The 24866-nt window shown below is 38.4% G+C and overlaps 1 protein-coding gene across 6 annotated transcripts in view; it reads left to right on the top strand.

Annotated features, from left to right (window-relative positions):
• Positions 1–24866, top strand: part of LOC108970895 (ATP-binding cassette sub-family G member 1) — a 39027-nt gene extending 14161 nt beyond the window's left edge. For 5 of the 6 annotated variants that reach the window (XM_018936597.1, XM_018936594.1, XM_018936596.1 and 2 more), the window contains exons 2-7: positions 1854–2694; positions 20035–20343; positions 22204–23546; positions 23610–23710; positions 23830–24118; positions 24188–24866. In XM_018936597.1, the coding sequence (XP_018792142.1) occupies positions 2333–2694; positions 20035–20343; positions 22204–23546; positions 23610–23710; positions 23830–24118; positions 24188–24399 (2616 nt within the window). In that variant the 5' untranslated portion in view covers positions 1854–2332 and the 3' untranslated portion in view covers positions 24400–24866. Of the gene's footprint in view, positions 1–1853; positions 2695–18847; positions 19502–20034; positions 20344–22203; positions 23547–23609; positions 23711–23829; positions 24119–24187 lie in introns of those variants that run through there. The other variant, XM_018936592.1, reaches the window with a different exon arrangement.

Raw genomic sequence — 24866 nt, 5'->3', positions numbered from 1 at the left:
TTTTGTTTTGTTCAACCTAAAGTATTCCTGTATGTTGCTCTTTTCACAAGCCATAAACCATTTCATTATTAACTCAGTCAAAGTCCAACTACTCAAAAGTAACTTAATAGACTACATAAATTTTTATTAACATTTAAATACGAAAGCACACATATAAACAATAATTTGAACCCTTCATTGCTCATTGCTAGCATACTAATAGTTCGAATTGCTTTGTTTGGCTTTCGAACATGCCAGCCGCACGCTAACAGAATATCAAAATAGTTTCGTGGCATTCTTCCACAGCCAAATCGGCGTTGCGCAAGCTTACATACACTAAAAGCGTTTATTGAGGGTCAAGTGCAAATACTTATGTTTTAATAAAAATTACAGTTGTTGTGCTAATAAGTCGACGCGCACAGCTGCCAGCTTTAGTGAAGACTTCCATATGCTTTGCAATAAAAACTTGTTTAGCGCATGTGATTAGATAGAGAAGCATAGGAATAAAAAAAAAACTAAAAAACGAAACAATAAACTTATATGTAAGTATATGAAGGGATTTTGCATTTTGTTTTTTTATAGTTTACCTAACGGTTGTTTTTAAAACATTCAAATAGTGGAAATAAAATGAAAAGTAATATATCTTCCTTTGCGTGCAAGCGACGAACTAAATAAAAAATAGAAAAAGCTTTGAATTATTGCAGCCGAAATCGAACAGAGTGCCTTGCAGTTCGGTGATTGAGCCATACACCTTTTGGGAACTGCTCGGGTTTTTGCTTTCATCTTGAGGTTCGGATTGCTTTAGTAAATCTCCACTGTCTGTTTGAATCGCTCGATTTCCTCCTCGTCAACTGGGGTGCCGGGTGCCTGCTCTTTGGCCATTTTACCAAGTTTAAGGGCTGTCCGCTGACACCGGTTTTACCTCAGTTGAGTCTGGAATTTTTTGGGTTTCTTGCGCTAGCTGTCTCCTTTAGCTACCAGCGCACTTTAGTTGGTGCATGACAGCTTTGAAAGTGGAGGCTTCCACTCCTTGTTTGTTGGTTTCATCTGCCGTAACTACCGATACCGTACCGTGTTTGGTACGTCCGGTAGAACTCTTAATCATCTCTTGGAGGCGAGTGGGTCGTCCTTCTCGGATTCCATTATTGGATTCCGATATGTCCAAGCTGTTCCCATATTCGTCGCTGTTCTCAACAAGTTGATTGTTTTTTGTAGTTGTTGTTGTGGTAGTCCTTGTTGTTGCTGTATTTGTTTTGTTCATATTTGATCCCACGAGTAGGTCAGAATGGGTTGGTCACTCGTCCCCAAGGCCGGTATGTGTCGAGCAGGCATTTCATACCTCCGACCTCACCCGGGCATCCGAGGAGCCCGTTAGCGATCAGCTATTTATCACCGCCCACTGACCATTCAGCCATCGGCACGGGTACCTCAACACCTTGGCTTAGGGTGGTGTTGGTGAGGGTATCCTCATACTTCCACAATAGGATATGAGCGTAAAACTGAGGGTTTATTCGTCCATATCACCATTGTAAGAGTTATAAGGTGTCCAGTTATTGCTCAGTTATAGCCGAGTTTATAACAGCGTGGCAATCGGTTTTCCAAGTCGAATACTCTCAGAGACCTCTCATGAGCTATCCAACGTCGCTGAAATTTGTAAGTGTTGCGAGGACCATAAATCTTCGGCAAAAGAAATATCCATTTCACCTATCACAAAAGTTCTAAGGAAACCTATGGCTCGAGTTCATAAAATTGTGTTACTAAATGCCACGCTTTATTTCTTCTGCTCTTAATCTCCACTAAATGTCTCTTGAAATTAATAATTTAATACCGAAGTTAACATTTTATTAACAACTTTATATCAATTCTCTTTTCAGCAACACTCTGGCAGCCTCAGCGCAAAATTTCTACTTCAGTCAAATGTAGCAACCGTTAAAACTACAGAAATACAAGACTAATACAGTAAAATATGCCGGGCGGCTTTTTCTAGCGCGAAAACCAATTCTAAACGACGATTATGCCATGTAAATGCCACGGAAAGTGAAGCGATTTAAGTGTACAATATTTGCGAGGCAAGAGTAACAATCAAATTGAATAAATTATGAGTGAATTGTAGACGAAAGTCATTGTGCGCGCTATGTGAAGTTTTGTCGCGTTACAAATGGTCGTTAACTCGCAAAACGTTAGCTAATGAGCTCAAGGAAATAAAAAAAAAATCAACTAAACGTGCAATAGAAAAAGCTTAAAGTGTAAAAGAAGCTAAATTGTGCAAATATCCACAAAAAAGAATAAAAGAAAAGAATATTAAAAATCTTTAAAAATTAAAACTATTGTTTAGTAAGCGGTTTGCTTAAACATGGATGAGGAAAAGTTAAACACGCCGTTAGTGTCGAAGGAGACATCCGACAGCGCGATTATCGTGCCACAAGCCGCCGCCGTGGCCACCGGCGCAGCGACAACAGCCGGTGTGGGCGACAATGACACACCGATTCAGCAAAGACAAGCTGCCGCTGCCGCCGCCGCCACTACAAATGCAGCCAGCGAAGCGCTGAATGGCACAGCCACAACCAATGTCAATTTGAATGCAAACACTCAGTTGAGCATAGCAGCGCCAGCGTTGTTGCAACCGCAACCGCCACAACAACTACCACTACTGCCCTACAGCAACCATACAAATTTTGTTGGCAACAATCTGAAGAATGGCGCGCTAAGTCACAAGTAAGTAGCGCAGCAGTATTTTCAACAAGTCACAATTTCATTTAGCAGCAAACAAAAGTTGCTCATACGCCATGTCGCACGCTTTTTGTGCGAAGTGCGGCGCTGCAACGGCGTCCACTTTTGTTTGGTTTTACGCACTTCAGTACAATAGTGCGGTCTGTCCTTGCTGTGGCTTTATGCTTGATTGCGTCAGCAAAGACATGGATATATCATTTACAAAGTTGTAGTACTGTAAGGCATTCGAAGATATACAGCAAAACTGAAAGCATTTTCTGTACGGAAATTTAATAATGAGAATTGTAGGCAGCGAAATGAGTGTATATTTTTATTTTTATGTGGATTAAAATGATGTTAAATACAGGAAGCTGTTGTGACTGTTTACCAAATTTTCAATTCAAGACATTTTCCAGCTCGATGCCTTTCTTCTTTGGAAAGGATTACAGTGATCTTTAAACAGCACCTCATCATTTTTTAAAGTATTTGCAGAAACTAGCAATTTTATTTCACTTAATAAATATTTCTAACTCTGAAAACTAAAATAAAGATTTTATTTTTCTTTTGAACCGAGCTCTTGTGACTTTTGTAGGAAATTTTTGGGTACAAACTCCAACGAAGAAGCCCTAGTTCGTATTATAGAATATAGAAAAAATGTCAGAGTTATATTTTCATCAATTATATAAGAAACTGCACCGCTTTAAGCCAAAAAAACTCTCTTTTACGTGGGATTCTTCAACTAGATCTTTGAAATAAAGTACGAAAAGACTTTTTCGACTACCCTCTCTCTTACGTGAGATGCATAAATAAAATTTTTTAATATTTTTTTATAAAACAATTTTGTGTTTGGCCAACAGTTTTTATACACATGGGAGGATAGCTCACGCGAAAAACTACAATTCCGCAAATGCTAGCAAAGTTTTCGATGTGCATAAGTGTCTTTTGTAAGCATATTTACACAACGAGATAACTTTCTAGTAATGCAATATTCTCATATGCATTTCTTTGCAATTTCCTTTTAAGCATTCTTGACTGGAACAGTTTCAAGGCCACTTGAAAAGAACACTGCTCTGGGAATTGCTTAACTTTGTACACGAAAATTTATATATATGTACATATATTCCCAGAGTTCCTATGTAAATTTGCGAGCCAGCAAAAGTGCATCGATTTCCCTCGCAGCATTGATCCACTCACGCGAAAATAAAATGTTTCCTCACAACTCGAAGCGAAGCTTCTTGGTACTATTCAACTTCATGCGAATGCCGGATGTTTGCCTTGTAGTTAGGAAAATAATTAAATTTCTGAGAAATTGTAATAATATGTAGTTAGATTATGTTAGATATTCATATTACGCTGTTGGACTGAATTTTACAGGCGGCGGAAAAGAATTTTATTCACTCTTATTTTCATCGTCATTATCTGCATTACTTGCATTACGCAAAAACTACATTGAGCGATCACGTGATGGAAAACTAGTTGTCGCCTGTTTCGAGTACGCTCATGTATATTTTAAAATTAAGAAATTCTGCATTTGCTATTAAATAAGCCTGATTATCACACTAGAGGCTAGTTTCATTGCCTGCAACAGGTGTGCTGCCCGCTGACGGCCAATAAAAGTATGCAACCAATGCCTGGTGCTTGTAGAAATGCATGGATATATGTACATATGTACACACATATGTACTTGTATGTATATGAGTAATTCAAACTTCAAGTGGGCGATCACAGAATTTTGCTAAACTTTCTGGCGCGTCCATAAAACTGATTAAAGGCGGGCAAAGAAAACGGTAACAAAAGAAATATTAGAAATTATAGGTCGTTAACGGCTAAATACAGCAACAAAGTAAGCATAGTTTTGATTTGCGACCTTGCGTGAAGCAACTTATGCGGCATATCCCTTACAAGGGTAGAAGGTGTGAGTATAGTGGAGGCATATGACTATTTTAATGGAAAACTTTCAGTTTGGAGGCTTTTTATGTGCTTTTGGAAAAGTTTTTAGTGTATTTTTAGTTCATTGATTATTTATTTGGTAGGTAATTTAGGTAAATTGGGTAGTGTAAGTATTTATACAGTATGAAGGTAACCCATATTTTCGTCAAAGAGTTTGAAAGGTTATTTGTTCATTTTTAATCATTATACAACATACTTTCGGTTATTTGTCTGTTGACTGAAAAAATTTTCTTCAATTTTAAATAACACAAGATTATAGATATTATGTTCATGAAGTCCATGTCGTATATTTTTCGTGAAAATATTGCTATTATTACTACTTCAGCACGCTCTATTGACTGCGCTATAGTTTTCGAAACTATGTTCGAAAAAATGGAAAAAAAGAAAATGTTAGCAATGCTTAAGGATATTGCCATACAATGTTGGACCTTCAACATGAAACTGATTTGCTGGAGAATAACTATTTTCCTGCAACTTCCGTACCCGCCTCGAGCTGGTTCAAGGCCTACTGAATGTTCATCATACTAAAGAGAACATACATATACTCGTATTTCCCGTAGTTATTGGGAAAAAAGCAGCGAAATAGCTGCCACAAGAGCACAGAGCTATAATACCCATAGCAAGCGCATTTCTTATAGCATAAAAGGGTATAAAAACTCTATATTTTGATCAGTTTGTATGGCAGCTATATGCTATAGTTATCCGATCTGAGTAATTTCTTAGGAGATTGTATCCTTGCTTTCTTAAACAATTCGTACAAAATTTCGTGAAGATATGCAAATAAAAAAGTTTTCCATACAAGGACACATATTTGATCGATCGGTTTGTATGGGGGCTATATGTTATAGTCGTCCGATATCGGCGATTCCGACAATAACAAAAAAACAAACGACTTGTGAAAAGTTGCAGATGGGTATTTTAAAAACTGAGCGACTCGTTCACGTATATACAGACGGGCATGGCTAAATAGACTTAGCTGTCTTATATATATATATATTTTTTAGAGGGTATCCAACGCTTTCTTCCGGGTTTTAAAAACTTAACAGCAATCAGTCTTAGCTCAAATCAACTAAATATGTTCCATATTATCCCAGCACAAAGTAAGTTCAACCTCGGCAAATAGCTGCAAACATTTCTCAAAGCTGAAAGTCTACACCACCAGAATATGACCCACACTAGCCGAGGAATGTAGGTCGCTTTCTACAACAACCAAATTGTTGAACCAAATTTTCGAATATACAAATTTCTGTACATTCTCCTGCACACCTGTGCCATTTACCTATGTCTATACCGTTATGCTGTGCGGACAACACGCCACAAAAATACCAAAACAGAAGCGAAAAGCCAACAAACAAGAAGATAGAGTAAGCACTTTATTTCGAACTCGTCAAAAAAAAGGAAAAAGTGAAAGCATTGCAATTACCGTTGCCCTGGCGAGCGCAAACTGACCTAAAATATAACCTGAACTTTTCAAAGCGCACACAAACGGCTATGTATGATTGTAGGTGCATAAGAACCCCTGCGCTAAGGGCAGTATGCAGCTGCTAAACTTCGCCATTCAGTCAGTAGTTTTATTGGTAACTTAGTGACCGAAAGTAGCGTGCGCTGACACGCAAGCAGTAGAGCGCATGTGACGGTAGTGTATCGGTGCTTTCAAAAAGGATAGTGAGGAAGGGTAGCTAACGAAAAATCGGTAAAGCAACAAAAATCGAAAGTACTCGCGTGCATGTGAAGGCATGTCTTTCATTGGCAACGCTGCCAAGTAACGTCTTTCTTCCGCACTACCCGCCGGTTGGTGGAATGTAATTCATTTCACTACAACAATAATAAGCTATAACTGTTACCGATTCATGTTGATTTTAATCACACCGCGCGCCACACCTCGCCCGCCAGCCACGCCACCGGCCAAATTGCCAGCCAACTAGTCTGCCTGCCAAACATTCGAACGCCACGCGCTTGTGCGCCACTTTCAGTCTACGCCGAACCGCCGACTTGTGCATAATTCGAACAACTCACACATACGAATGTACTTGACATTTCGGTATTTCTTCGATTTTTCTAAAAGTAGAAGCAGACGCAGCAATTTAAATAAATCTAGCTAACGAGTTTTCCAATACGGCAGCGATCGCTAAGTGCACGCGTACTTGATATACAAAATTGCAACGGCTAACACCCTGTGTGTGTGTGTGATTTCGTTACATCTGTTGCCCTCTGCAGGGCAGCAAAGTGCAAATATTATTCAAGTGAAAGAAATATTAAAGCGAATGTGAGACAATTGTGAAATTTAATTACATAACAAGCAAAGCGTCTAAGGCGCGTTGGCGTCGCAGCTGCAAGTGGCGTTCACAGTGCAAAAGTTCCCTTAAGGTGGAGTGCAAATTGAAATTTTGAAATGTCGCGCACAACTTGCCGGCCACTAACACACTTACGTACTCGTGTATATGTAAAAATAATTGCCGGCCAGCCTGCTGGCGATATACGCTGTGTTCTGTTCGCCCATAAGTACTACGTGGCGTATGAGTGTTTCTCAGGTGCAAAACTGCGGCAACGCTTGGCTGTGCGTTGAATGAGGCCACCACTAAATAGCTTCGTTACACTTTATGAGCGCCCACAGTTCGGGCTATGTTCATAATATTCTACATTTTAGCAATTTTGTGTGTGCTGGCGCTCGAACAATACATGGTAGCAACGCTGCGATTATTATTTTAGAATTTAATTTTCAACTTCAACGTCTTTTATTACTATTTACGAAATATTATATATAATGCTACTGCTTAATTCAAACACTATAGAGTAATACGCTGCTCTTACAACTACATTTTCCATATATTTTCTTATTAATTTTTTCACAATCATCCTAAATGTAGGCAACACTTATTTATTTCACCCTAAATGTAGGCAACGCTTTTCTCCTCTCAGAGCTTTGGGCTGTAAAAATCAACAAAAATTAATTGATTATAATATATTAAATACAAATAAATTTAATGTATTATAACCTCACCTGACCTGAGTCATTCGATATTAAAAAAAGAAATATATCTCGGTTACAGAAATAATATATTATAAGCTCACACATAAAACTTAAAAAGTGACGCACAACCTTTTCTATACTGTGAGCAGCAATAAATAATCCATCATAGGCAAAACGAGTACAAATACAACAATAACACGAAAGTGGAGGGCATTAATCGATAGCTGTAAGCGTCACATGCATAGCGTAAGGGGTATTCTTGTTGTACCAGACAACTCTATGAACAATATAAGAAGGAAGTAGATGAAAACGAAATGAAAACAAAAACTGGAAGACAGGTTTTACCTCATTAATAGACAGCAAATGACGTGGATTGCGCCGCTGGCAGCGAGAGCTAGCAGACGGCATTAAGAGTTAAACAAATAAGTAGGTTATTTCCAACATACGTACGAAGTTTCATCAGCAAATAAACAAAAATAAGAAAAAATGTCTATCTTGCTGCGAAGCTTTAAGACCCTTCACAAATGGACAAGTTTTCCATACAAGCAATTGACTGCGATCGTTCATTTTGTATGGCAGCTATATGATATAGTTATCCGATTTCAACAATTTCTTTGGAGATTGAGTTATTATCTCGGACAATAACTCATGCCCCGTTTAGTGAGGATATCTCGTCAAATGAAAAAGTTTTCCCTACAAGCCTTTAATTACACCATTCAGTTTGTATGGCAACTATAAGCTATAGTAGTCCGATATCGACCGTTACGACAATTGAGCAGTCTCTTTATGAGAAAAATACAGTTGCAAAATTTTAATTCGATATCTCAAAAACTAAGGAACTTTTTCATATATATACTGACAGAGAGAAGGACAGAGGAACAGGCGGACACACACGCGTAGATTGAACTAAATCGACTCAGTTTATCATGCTGATCATTTATAAGTATATTTATTTTTAGAGGGTCTCCAACGTTTTAATTTAGGTGTTACAAACTTCATGATAAACTTAATATGCCATGTTTAGGGTATAAAGACATATAAAATTACAAAATCACTGTTTTTCAGGGAAGCACTCACATTGCACCGTTGACCGAAAAATACGTACGACACAACGTCAGAACCAGTTGTTAGTAGGCACGTCAAACCCACCAGCTGGTCGCAGTGAAAAGGCATGTTTGCGCAAGTCTTAATATGATTATTTAATGAATCAATGGCTAGGAAAAGGTATCGATTTTACTACTGTTCTGTTAACGCTTTGAGAAACACATTATACATATATGTATATGTAGATACTGTGTGTCTAAATAACTGTATTCGTCTACATCAACATGAAGTGACCACCTTACTATTGCCCATTTAATCACACATAAGTCCATATTAGCTATCACCACTGCACTTTTAATGTCAATTAAACTAATTTACCAAACATACACGTACACACATATGTATACATATGTATATATCATATTACGAATTACCATAAAATTGAGCTAAACTGACCACAAGTCCTTATTTTGCGCTCGAATTCGCACTCAAACACACTCATTGCTCTGCACGTGTCACGAAATGTTCGACGTTCGAGTAGAATAGAGTAGAAGACTAGCCCACAACCATAACCTCACTGTTTTTGTTGACACTCTGTGATTCATGAAATATGCAAATATTAGACGCATGCTGCCTATGTACGAGTATGTACTTATATTATGTATGTAAGCGGCGTAAATAGAGACAAAGCTGCAGGCTCTCGAAGACTACTTAATTATTTACTAATATCGTAAATTTTACGCTTGAATTGCGCTTGGGCACAAGTTGCAGGTCATCGCTGTTTACATGAATCTCAAAGAGCTATAAAATCCAGACAGGAAGGCATTCAATGCTTTTGGCATAATGATAACAATGATTTATTACACACGTGCCAGAGTCACTTTGGTGAATTGTAAACAATATTTGTGGATATTTATAGAACTAATTATCAAAATAAACAAAAAAGATGCCGAAAACTGTTATATATGTTATTTAGAACATTTATTTGTTTTTCTAGCACTGTGAAGGCTTTACTTATGCAGAAGAAGTTGAAGAACACTGAGCCTGAAAAACCCGTCATTAGCCGTCGCAAAAATTGTGCGACAGGCTCATTGTCGCTTTGTGGAGTACCACAACTGACCAGCGTTCTAAGCTGTACGCGTGAGATCCGTCTTAGAATCGACCGCTTAAACTAATTATTACAACTTGCCTTCCTTGATCTAGCCCGCATCTGTTCTCTTAATTTATAAAATCCACCTAAATGTAGGCACTGCTTTCATATTAATTTTTTTATTAAAGTTTTTCATGTGAAACAACGAAAGTATTACAAAATTTAAGATTTCGGTGACCCTACGGATTTGGTTTCTTCATAAAAAGCGGTTTTCTTTAACAGAAACTGGATAATTAATACAGAAAACTTTTCTAGACAATACAGATTATGATCTCCTAAGAAACTTGTATAACCCAAGTCACCTTGGAACAAAATTAGCTTCCCTCACACTCCAACACTTTTCGACAACTACAAAGTAGTAAAAGATCGTACTAAATCATCTCACAACAATTATTTCTGTGCAAAAATGGAATTTGAAGCAAATTATTATTACAGAGACAAACAGTCGCCAAACTATTAACGACATTTCGCAGGCGCCAATCAAAAGCCAAAGAAAAATCAAAAAGTTCGCATCGAACAAAGCAAAACAGAAAAGTAGCAAAAAGTCTAAACGAAACTTGTAGTAACACAAAGAGTAGCAACAAAAACAAAGAACAAAACCACCATAATAAAAAACAAAAACAAATACAAACATAGAATTCTAAGATATCATCATAGATAGGGGTACGTCAATAACACCGCAAACAAAGAGACAAATATCGCTCAATGTTGGGAAACAGAAGTGGGCGATTGCTCCCATGGGTGTTTACCCAAACACTGCTGTTATCTGTTTGCGAACAAGAAACAAAGAAAGAGGTCATCAAACGCTTTTAATAAAATTTCATTAGTCTTAATCAATCGTTGAGCGGCTGATGATGCAAAGAAACAACTTTATATGAAAATATATGTACTTTGAGCAACTTGGGATAACGAAAAAGGACGTGCTTGAGTAAGCACCGCGGGAATGACAATTAGCTAAGAAGATTTTCATACACATACATATATTTGTAGAAATATCAGATTCAGAGTTCTATTGCTCGGTAACAGTGTCAAACAAGGGAAAATATTGAAGCTACAGATTTCTTAAGACTCTTAGATATTAACAGACAAAATGGAAATTTTTAAACAAAAATTCAAGCAGACAGCTTCTATACATCTCTGGTGTATTTTAGACCAAAATTATACGTGAATAAAAACTAATTTTCATAAAAAAACACTTAACAGAAGTTCGCTACGAGCCAGCAAACAATCACTAGCAGCAAGAGCTGAGCACAAAAGGAAGTTGATATTACTAAAATACAAACAAAGAGACATGCATAACAAACAACATTTTAATTTATGTAAAAATGAGATTTCAAATCCAATAAAAAATTTCCATTTTGTAGTAGCTTTGAGCAAACTCAAAGCGTCAGCAAGCCGAAAAGCATTAAAAAATGTCTTCAAAAAATATACATATGTACATACATACGAATCTTCCACACGAAATTGAACTTTGGAACTTTGCAGTTGAAGCTGAGTCAATAAAAAACCAAAACAAAACAAAGATACTAGTATACAGAACGAATCAGACGTTTTATGACGCATAACATGAAACTGCTGGTATTCGCCGATCGCTTTTCATACATCAATATATGTGTAGGTATGTGCATTTGTATCTCTGCAATTAAATATGTGCTGTAGCGCAGCATTGGCAACGAAATGCCAATGCAACAACTGCTAAAAATCAGAGACAACCAAGGAATAAAGACAAAGCCTACGAGAGACTTTGGAGATATCTAAAATCACTTAAGAGGCACATTCACTTCTATATATGGTTTAGGGACACATCTAAGTAACCGCAAAAAAGAAATGTTTTGCATCTGTCTTTCGAGACTAACTGGAATCAGGCAGAAATGCAACAGAGTTGAATCAATGCTTTGGAAAATTGATTCACAAAGAGGTTATCGGACTTTTTCGTATAATAACCCGGAAGGCCGGCAAAAAAAGACTTATTAATATCGCTTCTTAGAATAAAAATTAAAGTGCACTTTGGAATTTGGACCTAGAATGAAACTGGTATATTTCCGACCAAATACTGAGAATTGACTTCTCGTTGGAACTGAACACTTAAAGAAGCTGCTTTCTAGGAAAAAAATATCGACTAGTTCACAACTGTTTGGCTGTGGGGCGTATCGCGCAAGCATATTCATTGTTGAAGAAAACTCGCATATACATACATATAGCCAACTGAAAAAGAAAAATAACGTATCAAACAAAAATCGAAACTGAGCTTTTTATTGCTTACGATTCACTACATCATATTTCATTAATGTAGCGAAAGATTTTCAGCAGGCGCTGTCAGATATAACCAACATATAAGCAATATATAACTGATTTATAACCAATATATAACCATTTTATAACCAAAACTCATTTTTCCATATGAGTGGTTTCATTATAAGGTTTTCCCTTCGCCTGCTTATTAAAAGTGATGTTACGTTATTTTGCATATTAGGTGACGATATGTATATACATACATATGTATTTATAAGAACGTGCCCAACATCAAACAAAGGCCGGAATACTCCGTAGTACGTTTGGTGGGCAATAACAATGGAAATCAGCAACAATGTTTTTGCTTTTATTGCTCGATATACATATGTATATTCTTGTATAGATGCATAAATACATATAAAGCGGATCACATTAGGGTGATCGCACTATGCCGTCATTAGAACTTGTTGACATACTTTTCTACGTAGGTCGAGCATTGACGCTGATAATTTCTGGTTTCAGAGTACATGCAAAATTGCTGATGAGTAGATTAAAGAAGTGAGATAAACATTTTTGAACAATTTTGACAGCTATTTGACATATGTGACACTCAAAATAAAAATAAAAAAATTAACCAAAATCAGTAGAACACAACCTATGTATGTAGCATTATTGATTAAAGTCATATCACTAAAAAGAGCTGTCCACCAGCTCCAATTCAGCACGGTAGGTTTGTTATTCCTTTCGCTTAAGACGTTTTGAACAACAGAACAGCACTGAAATGGCGAATTGAAGATATTTGATAGATACTTATCTTCCAAAAACAAAAAAACAAGAACTCGATCACCCCATTGTACAGCCATGCCGCAAATGAAACTTTCATACAACTCTGAATACTGAATCAATTTCCTTAACCCCGCCAACAATTGATGCATCACTGTTGCTATGAATAATGATTAAATACACATGCATACATACATAAATACAAGTACAAAGAACACGAATTCAGCACAGAGGCCCGCTGCTGTTCGTTCACATTAGTCAGAAGTCGCAGTGGTTATGCTGCCAAAGGCCGAGCGTCTTACCAAACCGCCAGCTGAGTGCACGTGCACCGAGCGAGCAGATTTTTAAGTACACATGCACTCAGAAATCGTGTCGATGCAACAACAAAAACAAAGCCAAACAAAGTACAACCAACAACAACAATAGCACAGTCATTAATATCCGCGACAACTACGTATGAATGTAATTAGGCGCAACGATAGCAAAAGCAAAAACAACGAGAAAAAAGTAAATTTGCAAAACAACAACACAGCTGAGGGCATAAGTAACCAAAAACGAGAAAATAGAGAAAAAGCAGCAAATAGAGACAATTAAAATAATATGTTGCTGGGTGAGAGGCGAACGTGCGCAAGCACAACAACAACAATGGAGTGTAAAGTGCTGTGTATTGCGAAACACAAAAGAAGGAAAATAAAAACGTAAATATTTGTGTATCCGATAGATACGAAATGCGCGATAAAAGAGCGCGAAGAAGAGAGAAAAATGCGAAGCGAAGAGCGCCAGTTGTCGGGTGTGTGAATGTAAACATTCGTGAACAGCTGTTTTTGTTGGATTGCACAGCAGTATTTATTGTTGTCGTTTTTATTTTTATTTATATGAAATTATAATTATTGTTTTTTTTTTTTGTTTTTTTTTTTTTGCGATAAATCGGTGAAATATATTTATCAAAATAAAGCGAACGCTAGTAATGTACGTTGCCGATATTATTAACATAGTGTACTTTGTCAGCATACATATGTATGTATATAGAAATGAAGGCTTTAAGAAAATAATCAAATTATCTCAACTTCAACCATAACTAAAAATTTTATGTCGGCGCGCACCGATATTCAAACAAAATAAGTCAATAATTTTGGCGTTTTTACGTAAATATTACAAACTATAATAACATATGTATATAAATTTAAAGCAATTCGGCAATCTAGCATCAGGTCACACGAAACTAGTTTGGCCACTTGCTTGAAGAACTCGTTTATGGAAATGTACCAAACGACCAACGCTGAAGTTCAAGCATTGTTGCGCATGCCCGCTGCTTGGTCGAAGAGCAAGAAACTACAACGAACGCCAACAAAACGAAGCCAAAAACAAAATCCTCAACATTGTTGTTGCACACCAGAACGAGTCAAGCGTGAGCAAATTTTCTATAGCCACCATTCATCTAAGGTTTTGCGCTCAAAACTTGCTACCAATCTATGAATATGAACGAATGTACAATTTCAGTTGTTTGTTAACCTCACCTTTAACCTCACCTTCCATTTATCTGAACGCGTGTTTATTTTCATTCAATACTTTTCATGGTCATTGCAAAATGTTTCTGCGCGTACTAGAAAATGTTGCTACATGAAATGTTGCTGTGAAACATGAAATAAGACTAATTAAAAAATGTTGAGAATACGAAAAAAAATTTTGCAATAATAAAAAATAAAAATACAATTTGGCTATCTTATGTTATGTTGCATTGGCCTAAATTATGTTGCTAGCAACATTTTGCCGAAGAAATGAAGCTGCTGATGGAACAAGAAGGGAAAGATCGCAATTAAAAACAAATAACAGTTACTGAGACTACAAAAACTTTTTTTAAATGTAATATTTTCCAATTTCTATTCTTGATACCAATATGGTAATATAAGATTTATTTAATTTATCAAAATTTCATACAGGTGGCAACCACCTAAAACTAATTTTAATTAACATTAACTTCTTAAGATGGGTGTATTATTAATAGTTCTAATATTAATCAGTTTAAATAGGTGGCAACTCTTTATAAGTTATTATTAACAATTTCTACATTTTTTCAGTTTATCTCAAAGAAACATTTCAAAATGGTGGCAACTCTTCTTAGACATATACTCGTACACAAATCTTTTTTAAACGTGTTTAATAGAAGATTATGCTGTATATATGTATTTACACAATTAAATTTAAATAATTTTTTTTTTTAGATATGGCAACCTCTTCAAAAATAATACTAATTTCAAATGTAAGTTTTATTTTACTTCCTAATTTTGATATCAACATGTTTTGAAAATTTAAATCGTTTTGCTTGTAAATTTTTAGACATTTTTCAAATAAGTGGCAGCCCTGTTTTACTTAAAAAGGTTTCTTTGGGCATAATATTGACACAACAAGTAATTTTTAACAGTATTTATGAAAGGACAGCTTAGAGCCCTTGAATGCCTCAATTGCTTAGGCAACATTAAGACACGCCTTGTAAACAAAAAAGAGAATTGCACCAACTTTTCCTCGCAACTTAGCTAAGAAATGATTCACTAAACGATAAATTTCCAACTAGTCATTACTAATTCTTGGAAATAATTCCAACCGCTTTCATTCAATAGTCAGAGATGACAAAGCTTCCAGGAGCTTTAATGCTAAACAAATTAAACGTGTCCAACAGCGGATTTTCCAACCTAACGACTTTATATACGAAGCGACCTTTCGATCAGAAAGTTGAAATACTGAAAAATCATCGAGTTTATAGCCACCCCTTTTCCCACACTTCACGTTCCTTCAAAAGAATATTTCGACTTACGCAAACAGCAGCAATCTGCTCAAATTAAGCAACTTTCGGCCGAGTGCAAAGGTCAAAACGCTCAATTGCACCCACAGAATCAATATTTTAGCTTCTTAATGCGCCAGCAACAGGCGCAAGAGGCACGGCCTTTGACCACTTTGTCCATCTTCATTCTAAAGTGCATGCAAAAGTGCATTCGCTGTGTTTGTTGGTGTTGTTGACGTTTTCGCACAACGAGCCGCCCAGCATCATGTCGTTAATTCAATTAATAGCGCTACGAAGCGCCAACAAAGTGCAGAGGGCCAACAAAGTGCTCAGTCATACCCACAGACATACACACACAGACATGCCTTGCGTGTATGTCGTAAGTACAAACAACAACAATGTCAATAAACATGCTACTGACAGACAGCGCGATTCCTTGCTATCAATTGCATTACGGTACATTCACGTCGTTGGGCAAAATGTGTGTGAGCTTGTGCTTCACGAGCACAGGAAATCCCGTAATCCCGGCAAGAACTTCAGGTGCCAAGTGCAAGAGTGGTTACTAACTAGTTTCCAGGCAAACTGTCAGTGCATTGTTATTGTTTTTAATACTGAAAATTATTTAAAGTATACACTGAAAATTATTTAAAAAAAAAAAACTAAATAATCAAAAGAGATCTTCGAAAAATCGTAGAGTATTCTAAAGCTCATATCCAAGGGGGAGCAGGAAGAGTTTCTCATAAATTTACAAAACAAATCGAACTACTCGCTGTTAATTGATTGCGAATTTATGTGTGGTAAAATAGGCGTAGATATATTACACACAGACATATATAAATATGCACTTAAACGAACATGAAAGTGAATTGCTCAAATAGTACAAAGAGTAATAAAAGTCAATAATGTTTTTTAATTTTTTTTTTTTGTGTTTTTTCTTTTGTGCTCACATTTTTGTGTTGACAATAAAAACGGGTACATATGTGGGTATGTATGAACGGTTTACTACGTCATGCTTTTGCACTTAAAATCCAGTGGCGGCGTGAGTAACTATACTCAGTCAGAGTTGAGTGGTGAGTGACCTCTCACTATTGATCGGTGCTTTGTTACTTGCTACTTGATCTTTAGTTAGAGTCGGAGCTTTCAAGTGACCTTTAAAATAAGTGAACGACTCTAGGACTCTATCATCAGCATCAACATTTTTCCAAAAATATTTCTTCGAGATTGAAATATTTTGTTCAATTTTAGTTTACAAAACAAAAAAAGTCAAGTTTTCCAAAGAAATATTATCAGTTTTCTATATATTGTCACCTAAAATGTCAAACAACGTATCATCAACAAAAAAAATTTAAAATTGTTGACAGATATAATAACCAATATATAACCATCTAATAACTCTAATTTCGTTTCAATACGGGTGTAACCATTTTATACTCGAAACTCAAATTTTGCTTCAATATTCAAAACTATTTTATTCAAAAATTTATTACTGTGCCCTCAATCAAATTAACGCCACTGCACAAACTGCCTACCCTTTGTAGCTGTTTACTAGTTTTCCTCTTGAGTTGACACAGTTCATTTCAATTGAGTGGGAGCGCTCACTATTTACATCAATCTTTAGAATTATGACATCAAAACTACAATGCACACGCATTGTGGGTCACTACGGCATACAGACCAGAATGAATTTCATTAATTCGAACTCTACTAACTGTAATATATAACCTCAAAAAAACAAATTTTATTTCAACTACTTACTTCAAACATTAACTAACTTATTATTTTGCAAAAAACTACGCAAAACTCGATTTGGAGAAGAATTGATTATCTCACAAACTCATTAATTCTTAAAAATTAATCTATTAACCTTACTTATACCCTGTACAGAATATATTAAGTTCGCCAGGAGGATTGTAAAACTCGAAAGGAAACCCCCTACAAACGATCGGCGTGACGAGTCCAACTGTTTGTGTAATATATACATGATTTTTCCAGTCTTCGAAACAATTTTTAGTCTTCAGCTCCTTCAAGTCGAAGTAAGAACATGTTTCATACCCAAAATATCCATATCCTTCACTTTTCTAATATTGTCATGCTCTGAAGAATCATGTCTTCAACGATCTCCCGACCGTCTTTGAAGGCTTTGTACCACTCGTAGGCACACGAAATACCGTTACAAACATATAATTTTAGACAAATTTTTTCTTCAATATTTAATTTATAATATCACTCATCACTCAGTTTGTGTCACATTATATACGTGCTGTGCACCGTTGCCCTTATAGGGATACCTTCTCACATATAGTTGGTTAATTGAATCATATTTAGCATCAATTGAGTCTGACATTTAAATCTAGTTCAGCTATTTCATGACAGAAGACACCCATGCCGACGTTGCGTCAAAACAAAACGAACGCGAGAATGGAAACGCCCCTTCATGGGGAATGATGTTGGAGAAAAGACTCACTTGAATAACGACTTGCTTACGTAATAAAAGATCTAGAAAGGGCGTTGATTAGCGGTCATTCACTTGAGTACTTCGTACTTTTGAAATGTTTCTTAATTGTGCGTAATGAAGGGATAGACGAGGTTAGAAGTTAATAAAACTAAAAAATGCGTAAATCCCTTCAACGCTTGTATCTACATATGTAACACCGCTTGGATATCACTATAGCCGTTATCAACTTATGCTATTCATTATCATCAGCGTCAACACAGTCAAGCACACCATCAGCAACATTTCATTGCATACACTTAACCGGGGCTAAGCGGTGCTGAGCAACTGCCACAAAACCAGAGCACAGTGTTGAGATTTCTCGACACATCATTACGAGCCATTCAAAGTCACCAACACTCATTCCAACACTGCACGCACACACTAAACGGTTCGCGCGGCCACCCATTCCCTGCGGAGCTCACGCCTTTAACGCCATTCGCCGCACAGCCAAGTCATACCGCTCGCAGCTATGCAAAGACCGTAGGCAGGGCGTGATGCGGGCTAAACAATGCGATCGCCAGCCGAAGAAGACGCGCAAAACTTCAAGTGTAAACATAGTTGGGCTGGCGAGCTTAGTTCAGTGCTTCTTGATGAGCGCAAGTTGAACGTACTGGCCGAGCGGCAGTTGGCAATAAAAGGATTTAATACATTTTTCCTTTAAATATAGTGTATGAATTTATAAACAATTAAAAGTGAACTGAGTTTACGAAGTGCTTATCGCAGAAACTCGAATGTGAAGTGTTTTAAAAATCGAAATTTAAAGTACAAGAAGACAGCAAGGACAACCTAGCTTACTTCGCAAACCGATGAAATATTGTACTATAAACAATACAATAAAAAGTCAGAGCTTCGAAAATCTTTACCAACAGCATTCTAAAAAATTAATGACTGAAACCCTGCGCACAGGCGGCAAGTATTGAGAATGTCGCACACATCCGGTTGCAGTATTTTAGATAATTTAACAACCTCACAGCCGCAGCTGCTTACCCGCTGCAGCAGCACGGATAGCGGCAGCCAGCTGGTGCTGAATTGCCATCGAAATGGCACAGCCGCCAAAGACATTAACCCAACCAACGCGGCACAGCGACCCCTCACTGCAGGCGGCGCAAAGCAGGCCGCGGTCGATGCGGATGGCGGCATACGCAACTCGGGCTTTGTGGACAATTTTGCGGTGCAACGCCGGCATTCAGAGTACGTGGAGGCCTATGCGGACATGTTGAACGATTGTAGTGGCAAGTCGAAGACACGCCATGCGCGCCCATTATCCTGTTTCGTACAAACAAAACTCACCAAGAATGGCTATGTAAGCACGTTGCAAGGGGAGCACGAAGTGCAAGAACCGTGGCAGAATTCAGGTCAACTGCGACAGGAGTTTGCAGCTAAAATGGCAGCGTGGCTGAAGCCACTGAAGTACGCAAACCAATTCTATTTCATTTTATTGCAATTTTTTAATCATAGTGTTAAGTTAAAGTATATAATTGAAAAGGCGGTAAAGTAAGTTAAGAGGACACTATAAGAATGTACTTGCCTTATGACCTCCTTATGACAACCCCCGAGTATAAGCTTTACGCAAGCTTGAATCAGTTCAATACCAAATTATTGTGACTACTTATGTGTCCTTATATCTGTTATCTCTTAGACTTCATAGAGCAGCTCAAGTCTTTGAATCGCTCGACAGACGAAGTTTCGACACGAATTTTAATCAAACTTATAAATTTTAAGAAGAAAAGACAGGTATTCTTAAATTTTGACCGTCATTTCTTAGGTTAAATAGTGTCACTTAGTGAAACCCTGCTTTCCAACAAGGGATGGTACCGGGGTCTCTGAAACATACTGCAAGTTCAACAGAGATATCGCTGTCTCAACATACTTTATTTAACCCCTAATATAAAAAAATAAACTCAACAAACTTTAAACTTTTCTTTTCCTCTCTTCCATTACAGCTCGCAAAATAATCTATGCAATGGCGGTATTCCCAGTCAAAATCACATACTCGCACCAAAGATACAGAACAGCTGCAGTCCAAATGGTCACAAGAAAGGCACCGTCACACTGTCACACCTGCCACAGCGGCCGCCAGTCGACATCGAGTTTGCTGATATTTCATATTCCGTCTCAGAGGGACGAAAGCGCGGCTTGAAGACCATACTGAAAAGTGTATCGGGCAAGTTTCGCAATGGCGAACTCACCGCCATCATGGGACCGTCCGGTGCGGGGAAGAGTACACTTATGAACATTCTGGCCGGCTACAAGTAAGTACAACAGCACTCAAAGGCATTTGCAGAAAGGGAATATAATGAGTATAAAAAAAAAATTAGTAAAAAGTTGTTGAAAGGAATGCAAAAGAAGCTTATGAACGAAATGAGAGCGGTAGTTATGGTCCTGCGGTAACATTCGGCACCATAATGCTGCTAAAGTTTACCTAATCCTATAAGTCGCAAGTCGCTATGAACACCATATACTTAAGTGTGTTTATAGTCACAAACAAGCACGGTACAGGAAAAGTGTGCGGTGTGCCAAGTATTAACTTTCCTTTATGGCTTCCTTCCTTGTTCTATTTTCGCACACACTGAAACGTCGAATACGCTTCCTTCGCCTTTCTTCGCTCAGTTGAGAACCGCAAGCAGTTCCGTCTTGTCAGCACGTCTTTTGCGACACAGCTCATATCTTTATGTGACGCTATTTAGGACTATTTCCTTTTTTGTATTTCGCATTTGACATTCTTCGAATGTTTTCTGATTTTTTGTATTGGCTTTGTGCCTTGTTGTTTATTAATATTCGACGTGTGTGTGTTTGTTGACAGCTTATGGCCACTTGAGGTATATTAGGCTCCTTTTGAGACGAAAACAGATTAGGTCATTCAAATGCTTTGCTGACATTTTCGTTTCTGTGTTCAGTGATTGATAGAAGACTCACGCTGGCTATTTACCAGTTCAACGTCTCAATAATGAAAGATTCGATTGAGTTCGACAAAAACAGAAATTTTACAAATAGGCTATTGTGCCTGTATTGGCCCCGTTATTTATCGTTGCTTATTGATTAAAACTATTATGGTTGTTCAGCCTAATCAGCAACTCTAAGTTCATTGTGCCAGCCTTTAGATACAATTGAATGATTTCCGAGATAACAAAAGCGCGTCAGTCAATTCTTCTTTTCGTAAGGTGGCGCCAATTTGAGATTCCAGGCGAAGCCAGGCCCTACTCCGGATTCTCCTCTTTCTCTGCTTCCCCGGCGGTTACTGCGTCGAATACCTTCAGAGCTTGAGAGTTTTCGTCCATTCGGCCGACATGACCTAGCCAACATAGCCGCTGTCTTTTACTTCGCTGAACTATGTCAACGTCGTCGTATATCTCATACAGATCATAGTTCAATCGAATGCGGTATTCGCCGTGGTCAACTTGCAAAGGACCATAAATCTACCGCAGAACCTTTCTTTCTAAAACTCGTAATGTCGACTCATGAGATGTTATCATCGTCGATGCCTTTGCACCATATAGCAGAACGGGAATAGTGAGTGACTTATGGAGTTTAGTTTTTGTTCGTCGAGAGAGGACTTTACTTCTCAATTGCCTACTCAGTCTGAGGTAGCACCTGTTGACAAGAGTTGTTCTGCGTTGGATTTCGAGGCTGACAGAGACGTGGAAGCCTAGTCGAGAGTGCGACGACTGTTTGTATGAAGACAGAAGATATTTCGTCTTGGCCTCATTCACTACCAAACCCATTTGTTTCGCTTCATTATCAGCCTGGAGAAAGCAGGACTAACAACGCAGGTGTTGAGGCCAGCAGATCGAACTATTTTCTATAAGATACATTGAAGAAGTCGCACGAAAGGGAGTCGCCTTGTCTGAAACCTCGTGAGGTACCGAAGTTCCTTCCCGATTCTCCCGCTTTTGGTATTGTGTCTGTTATAGTTCTTAAGTAGTTTGAGTCAAATAAGTTTAAATATACTACTTGAATCCGAACGATTTTACCCAAAACCTGTATTTATAATAAAGGAACCGCATAGAAAGGGATAATTTAAATAAGCTTTTCAACGCTTTCAAATGAGGCAAACAGCTCATTAACTCCGATGTTACGTTGTTTCAGTTAACACAACTCCCTTTTCCTTACAGAACATCGCAGCTGAGCGGCTCGGTCATGATCAATGGCAAAGAGCGTAATCTGCGGCGTTTTCGTAAACTTTCCTGCTACATCATGCAAGATGATATACTCATCCCAAATCTCTCAGTGCATGAAGCCATGATGATCTCGGCCAATCTAAAGTTGGGCAAAGATATGAATTTGGCAGCCAAACGTGTAGTTGTACACGAGATACTCGAAACGATTGGTTTGAAGGATTCCAGCAATACGAAGACCTGCAATCTGTCGGGCGGACAACGTAAACGACTCTCGATCGCACTCGAGTTGGTTAACAATCCACCAGTGATGTTCTTTGATGAACCCACATCCGGTTTGGATAGTTCAACGTGTTTCCAGCTAATTTCTTTGCTCAAATCGTTGGCACGTGGCGGTCGCACTATCGTTTGCACCATTCACCAGCCGTCGGCGCGTCTCTTTGAAAAGTTCGATCACTTGTACATGCTCGCCGAGGGCCAGTGCATGTACGAAGGACGCGTACGCGGCCTGGTGCCATTCCTCTCGTCGCTCGGCTACAACTGCCCTTCATATCACAATCCGGCCGATTACGTGCTGGAAGTAGCCAGCGGCGAGTATGGCGAATCTGTGCAAAAGCTGGTGGCGGCGGTCAAAAGCGGCGAGTGCAAGAAATTCAGTCACAAAGATTACGGCTTAACGGCCGTGCGCGGCATTGCCAATGACATTGTCAAAGGTGACAATGACTGCAACAACTCCAACAGCACAAGTACGAACAATGCAACACTAACGGCAACTACAACCCTAACACTGGAGGATGAAAAATGCAAAATGGATGAAATGTCCAGCACTTTAATATCACATTCGAACGCACTCAATAATCCCATCTTGGAGACGCAACAATCACAACTATCCGACTGCACAGTGATCAATTTGAACATTCCAAACAGCAACAATGACAATGGCAACTCCAACAGCGGACTGGCCTACAGCTGCAGCTTCAGTTCGAAGGGCGGACAAGTTGCGCTCACCGGCGCTGCAGAGAAAGCAGCCACCGCCGGTTGCACCACCTCGCTATTGGACTCACACGAAAGTGTTCTTACGCTGCCCAACAGCTCGGGCTTCCCCACCAGCGGCTGGACGCAGTTCTGGATACTGTTGAAGCGCTCGTTTGTGACCATCATGCGCGATCGTATGCTGACACATATGCGTTTGGCCTCGCACATCATTGTCGGCGCTATTATCGGCATGATATACTACGATGTGGGCAATGAAGCTTCGAAGGTGATGAGCAATGCGGGTTGTATCTTCTTCACCACGCTATTCACCATGTTCACGGCGATGATGCCGACGATATTGACGTGTAAGTAAAGTTGCAAGCATAGTTTTAGTAATAACTGTAATTAAGCTGAAAATTCGTCCGCAGTTCCTACTGAAATGTCGGTGTTTGTGCGAGAGCACTTGAACTATTGGTACTCGCTGAAGGCATTCTACTTTGCCAAGACAATGGCTGATCTGCCCTTTCAGGTATGTAAAGAACTGTCATCTCTTTCAGCGAACTGCTTGAAGTAATTGGGTTTCGGCACTTATACAAACCTTTTTCAATATTTTATGCACATCCAACTTTCATGTTTACCTCTTCACAGATCGTCTTCTCCAGCGTCTATGTGATTGTCGTCTACTATTTGACCTCCCAACCCATGGAGTGGATGCGCATCTCGATGTTCGTCTTCATTTGCGTGCTGACCTCGCTGGTGGCGCAGTCGCTCGGCCTGCTCATCGGTGCTGGCATGAATATCGAAGCTGGCGTCTTTCTCGGCCCCGTCACTACAATACCGACCATACTCTTCTCCGGCTTCTTCGTTAACTTCGACACCATACCGGGCTACCTGCAGTGGGTAACCTATGTTAGCTACGTGCGCTATGGTTTCGAAGGTGAGTCCACTTTATTCACACTTTTGGTATCAAAATGCTGACGTTACTTTCTCTTTTCAAATAATTTAGGCGCCATGGTGTCGATATATGGCATGGACCGTGCCAAATTGGAGTGCCATGAAATGTACTGCCATTTCCGCAGTCCCAAGAAGTTCTTGGAGGAGATGTCGATGGACAATGCCGAGTACTGGATAGATGCGGTGGCACTGCTCGGCACCTTTGTGGTGCTACGTATTATCGCGTACTTCGTGCTGCGCTGGAAGCTACATCTCATACGCTAAGCGCTCGTAGCATATGCATATATATAGTATATAGTTGTACGGTGTAATTATATTATGTATATCTATGTTATGTATTTATAGGTTCCATAAGCATTTCGCGCTGATTTCAGTTTGTTTGAGATCATACGTTTAATGTGTGTGTGTGTTTTTTATACCATATATATTGAACTTGATATTATTTAGCGTCCTGAATTGATATAAATATATTTTATTATTGTAGAATTTTTACGCATACGGATTACGTAATTTACAAGTAAACAAATAACAGTACTCTTTGTATGTATGTGTATATATTAAGATGCATGCTTGCTTGTGGTGCTTTAATTTTCTTTCCACCCCCCACTTTAGTTACTACATAAGAAGTACTATGGCAACAAGTTGGCATATTTGTAAGATTAGCGCATAAATAGCTTGAAATATTATTGTAGGAAACATTAGATTTTCAATAAAACACTACAAACTAAAAA

Source organism: Bactrocera latifrons, unplaced genomic scaffold (genome assembly GCF_001853355.1).
Source record: "Bactrocera latifrons isolate USDA-ARS-PBARC rearing strain unplaced genomic scaffold, ASM185335v1 scaffold_314, whole genome shotgun sequence".
Classification (NCBI taxonomy): domain Eukaryota; kingdom Metazoa; phylum Arthropoda; class Insecta; order Diptera; family Tephritidae; genus Bactrocera; species Bactrocera latifrons.
This window is presented reverse-complemented; position numbering and strand designations above follow the sequence as displayed.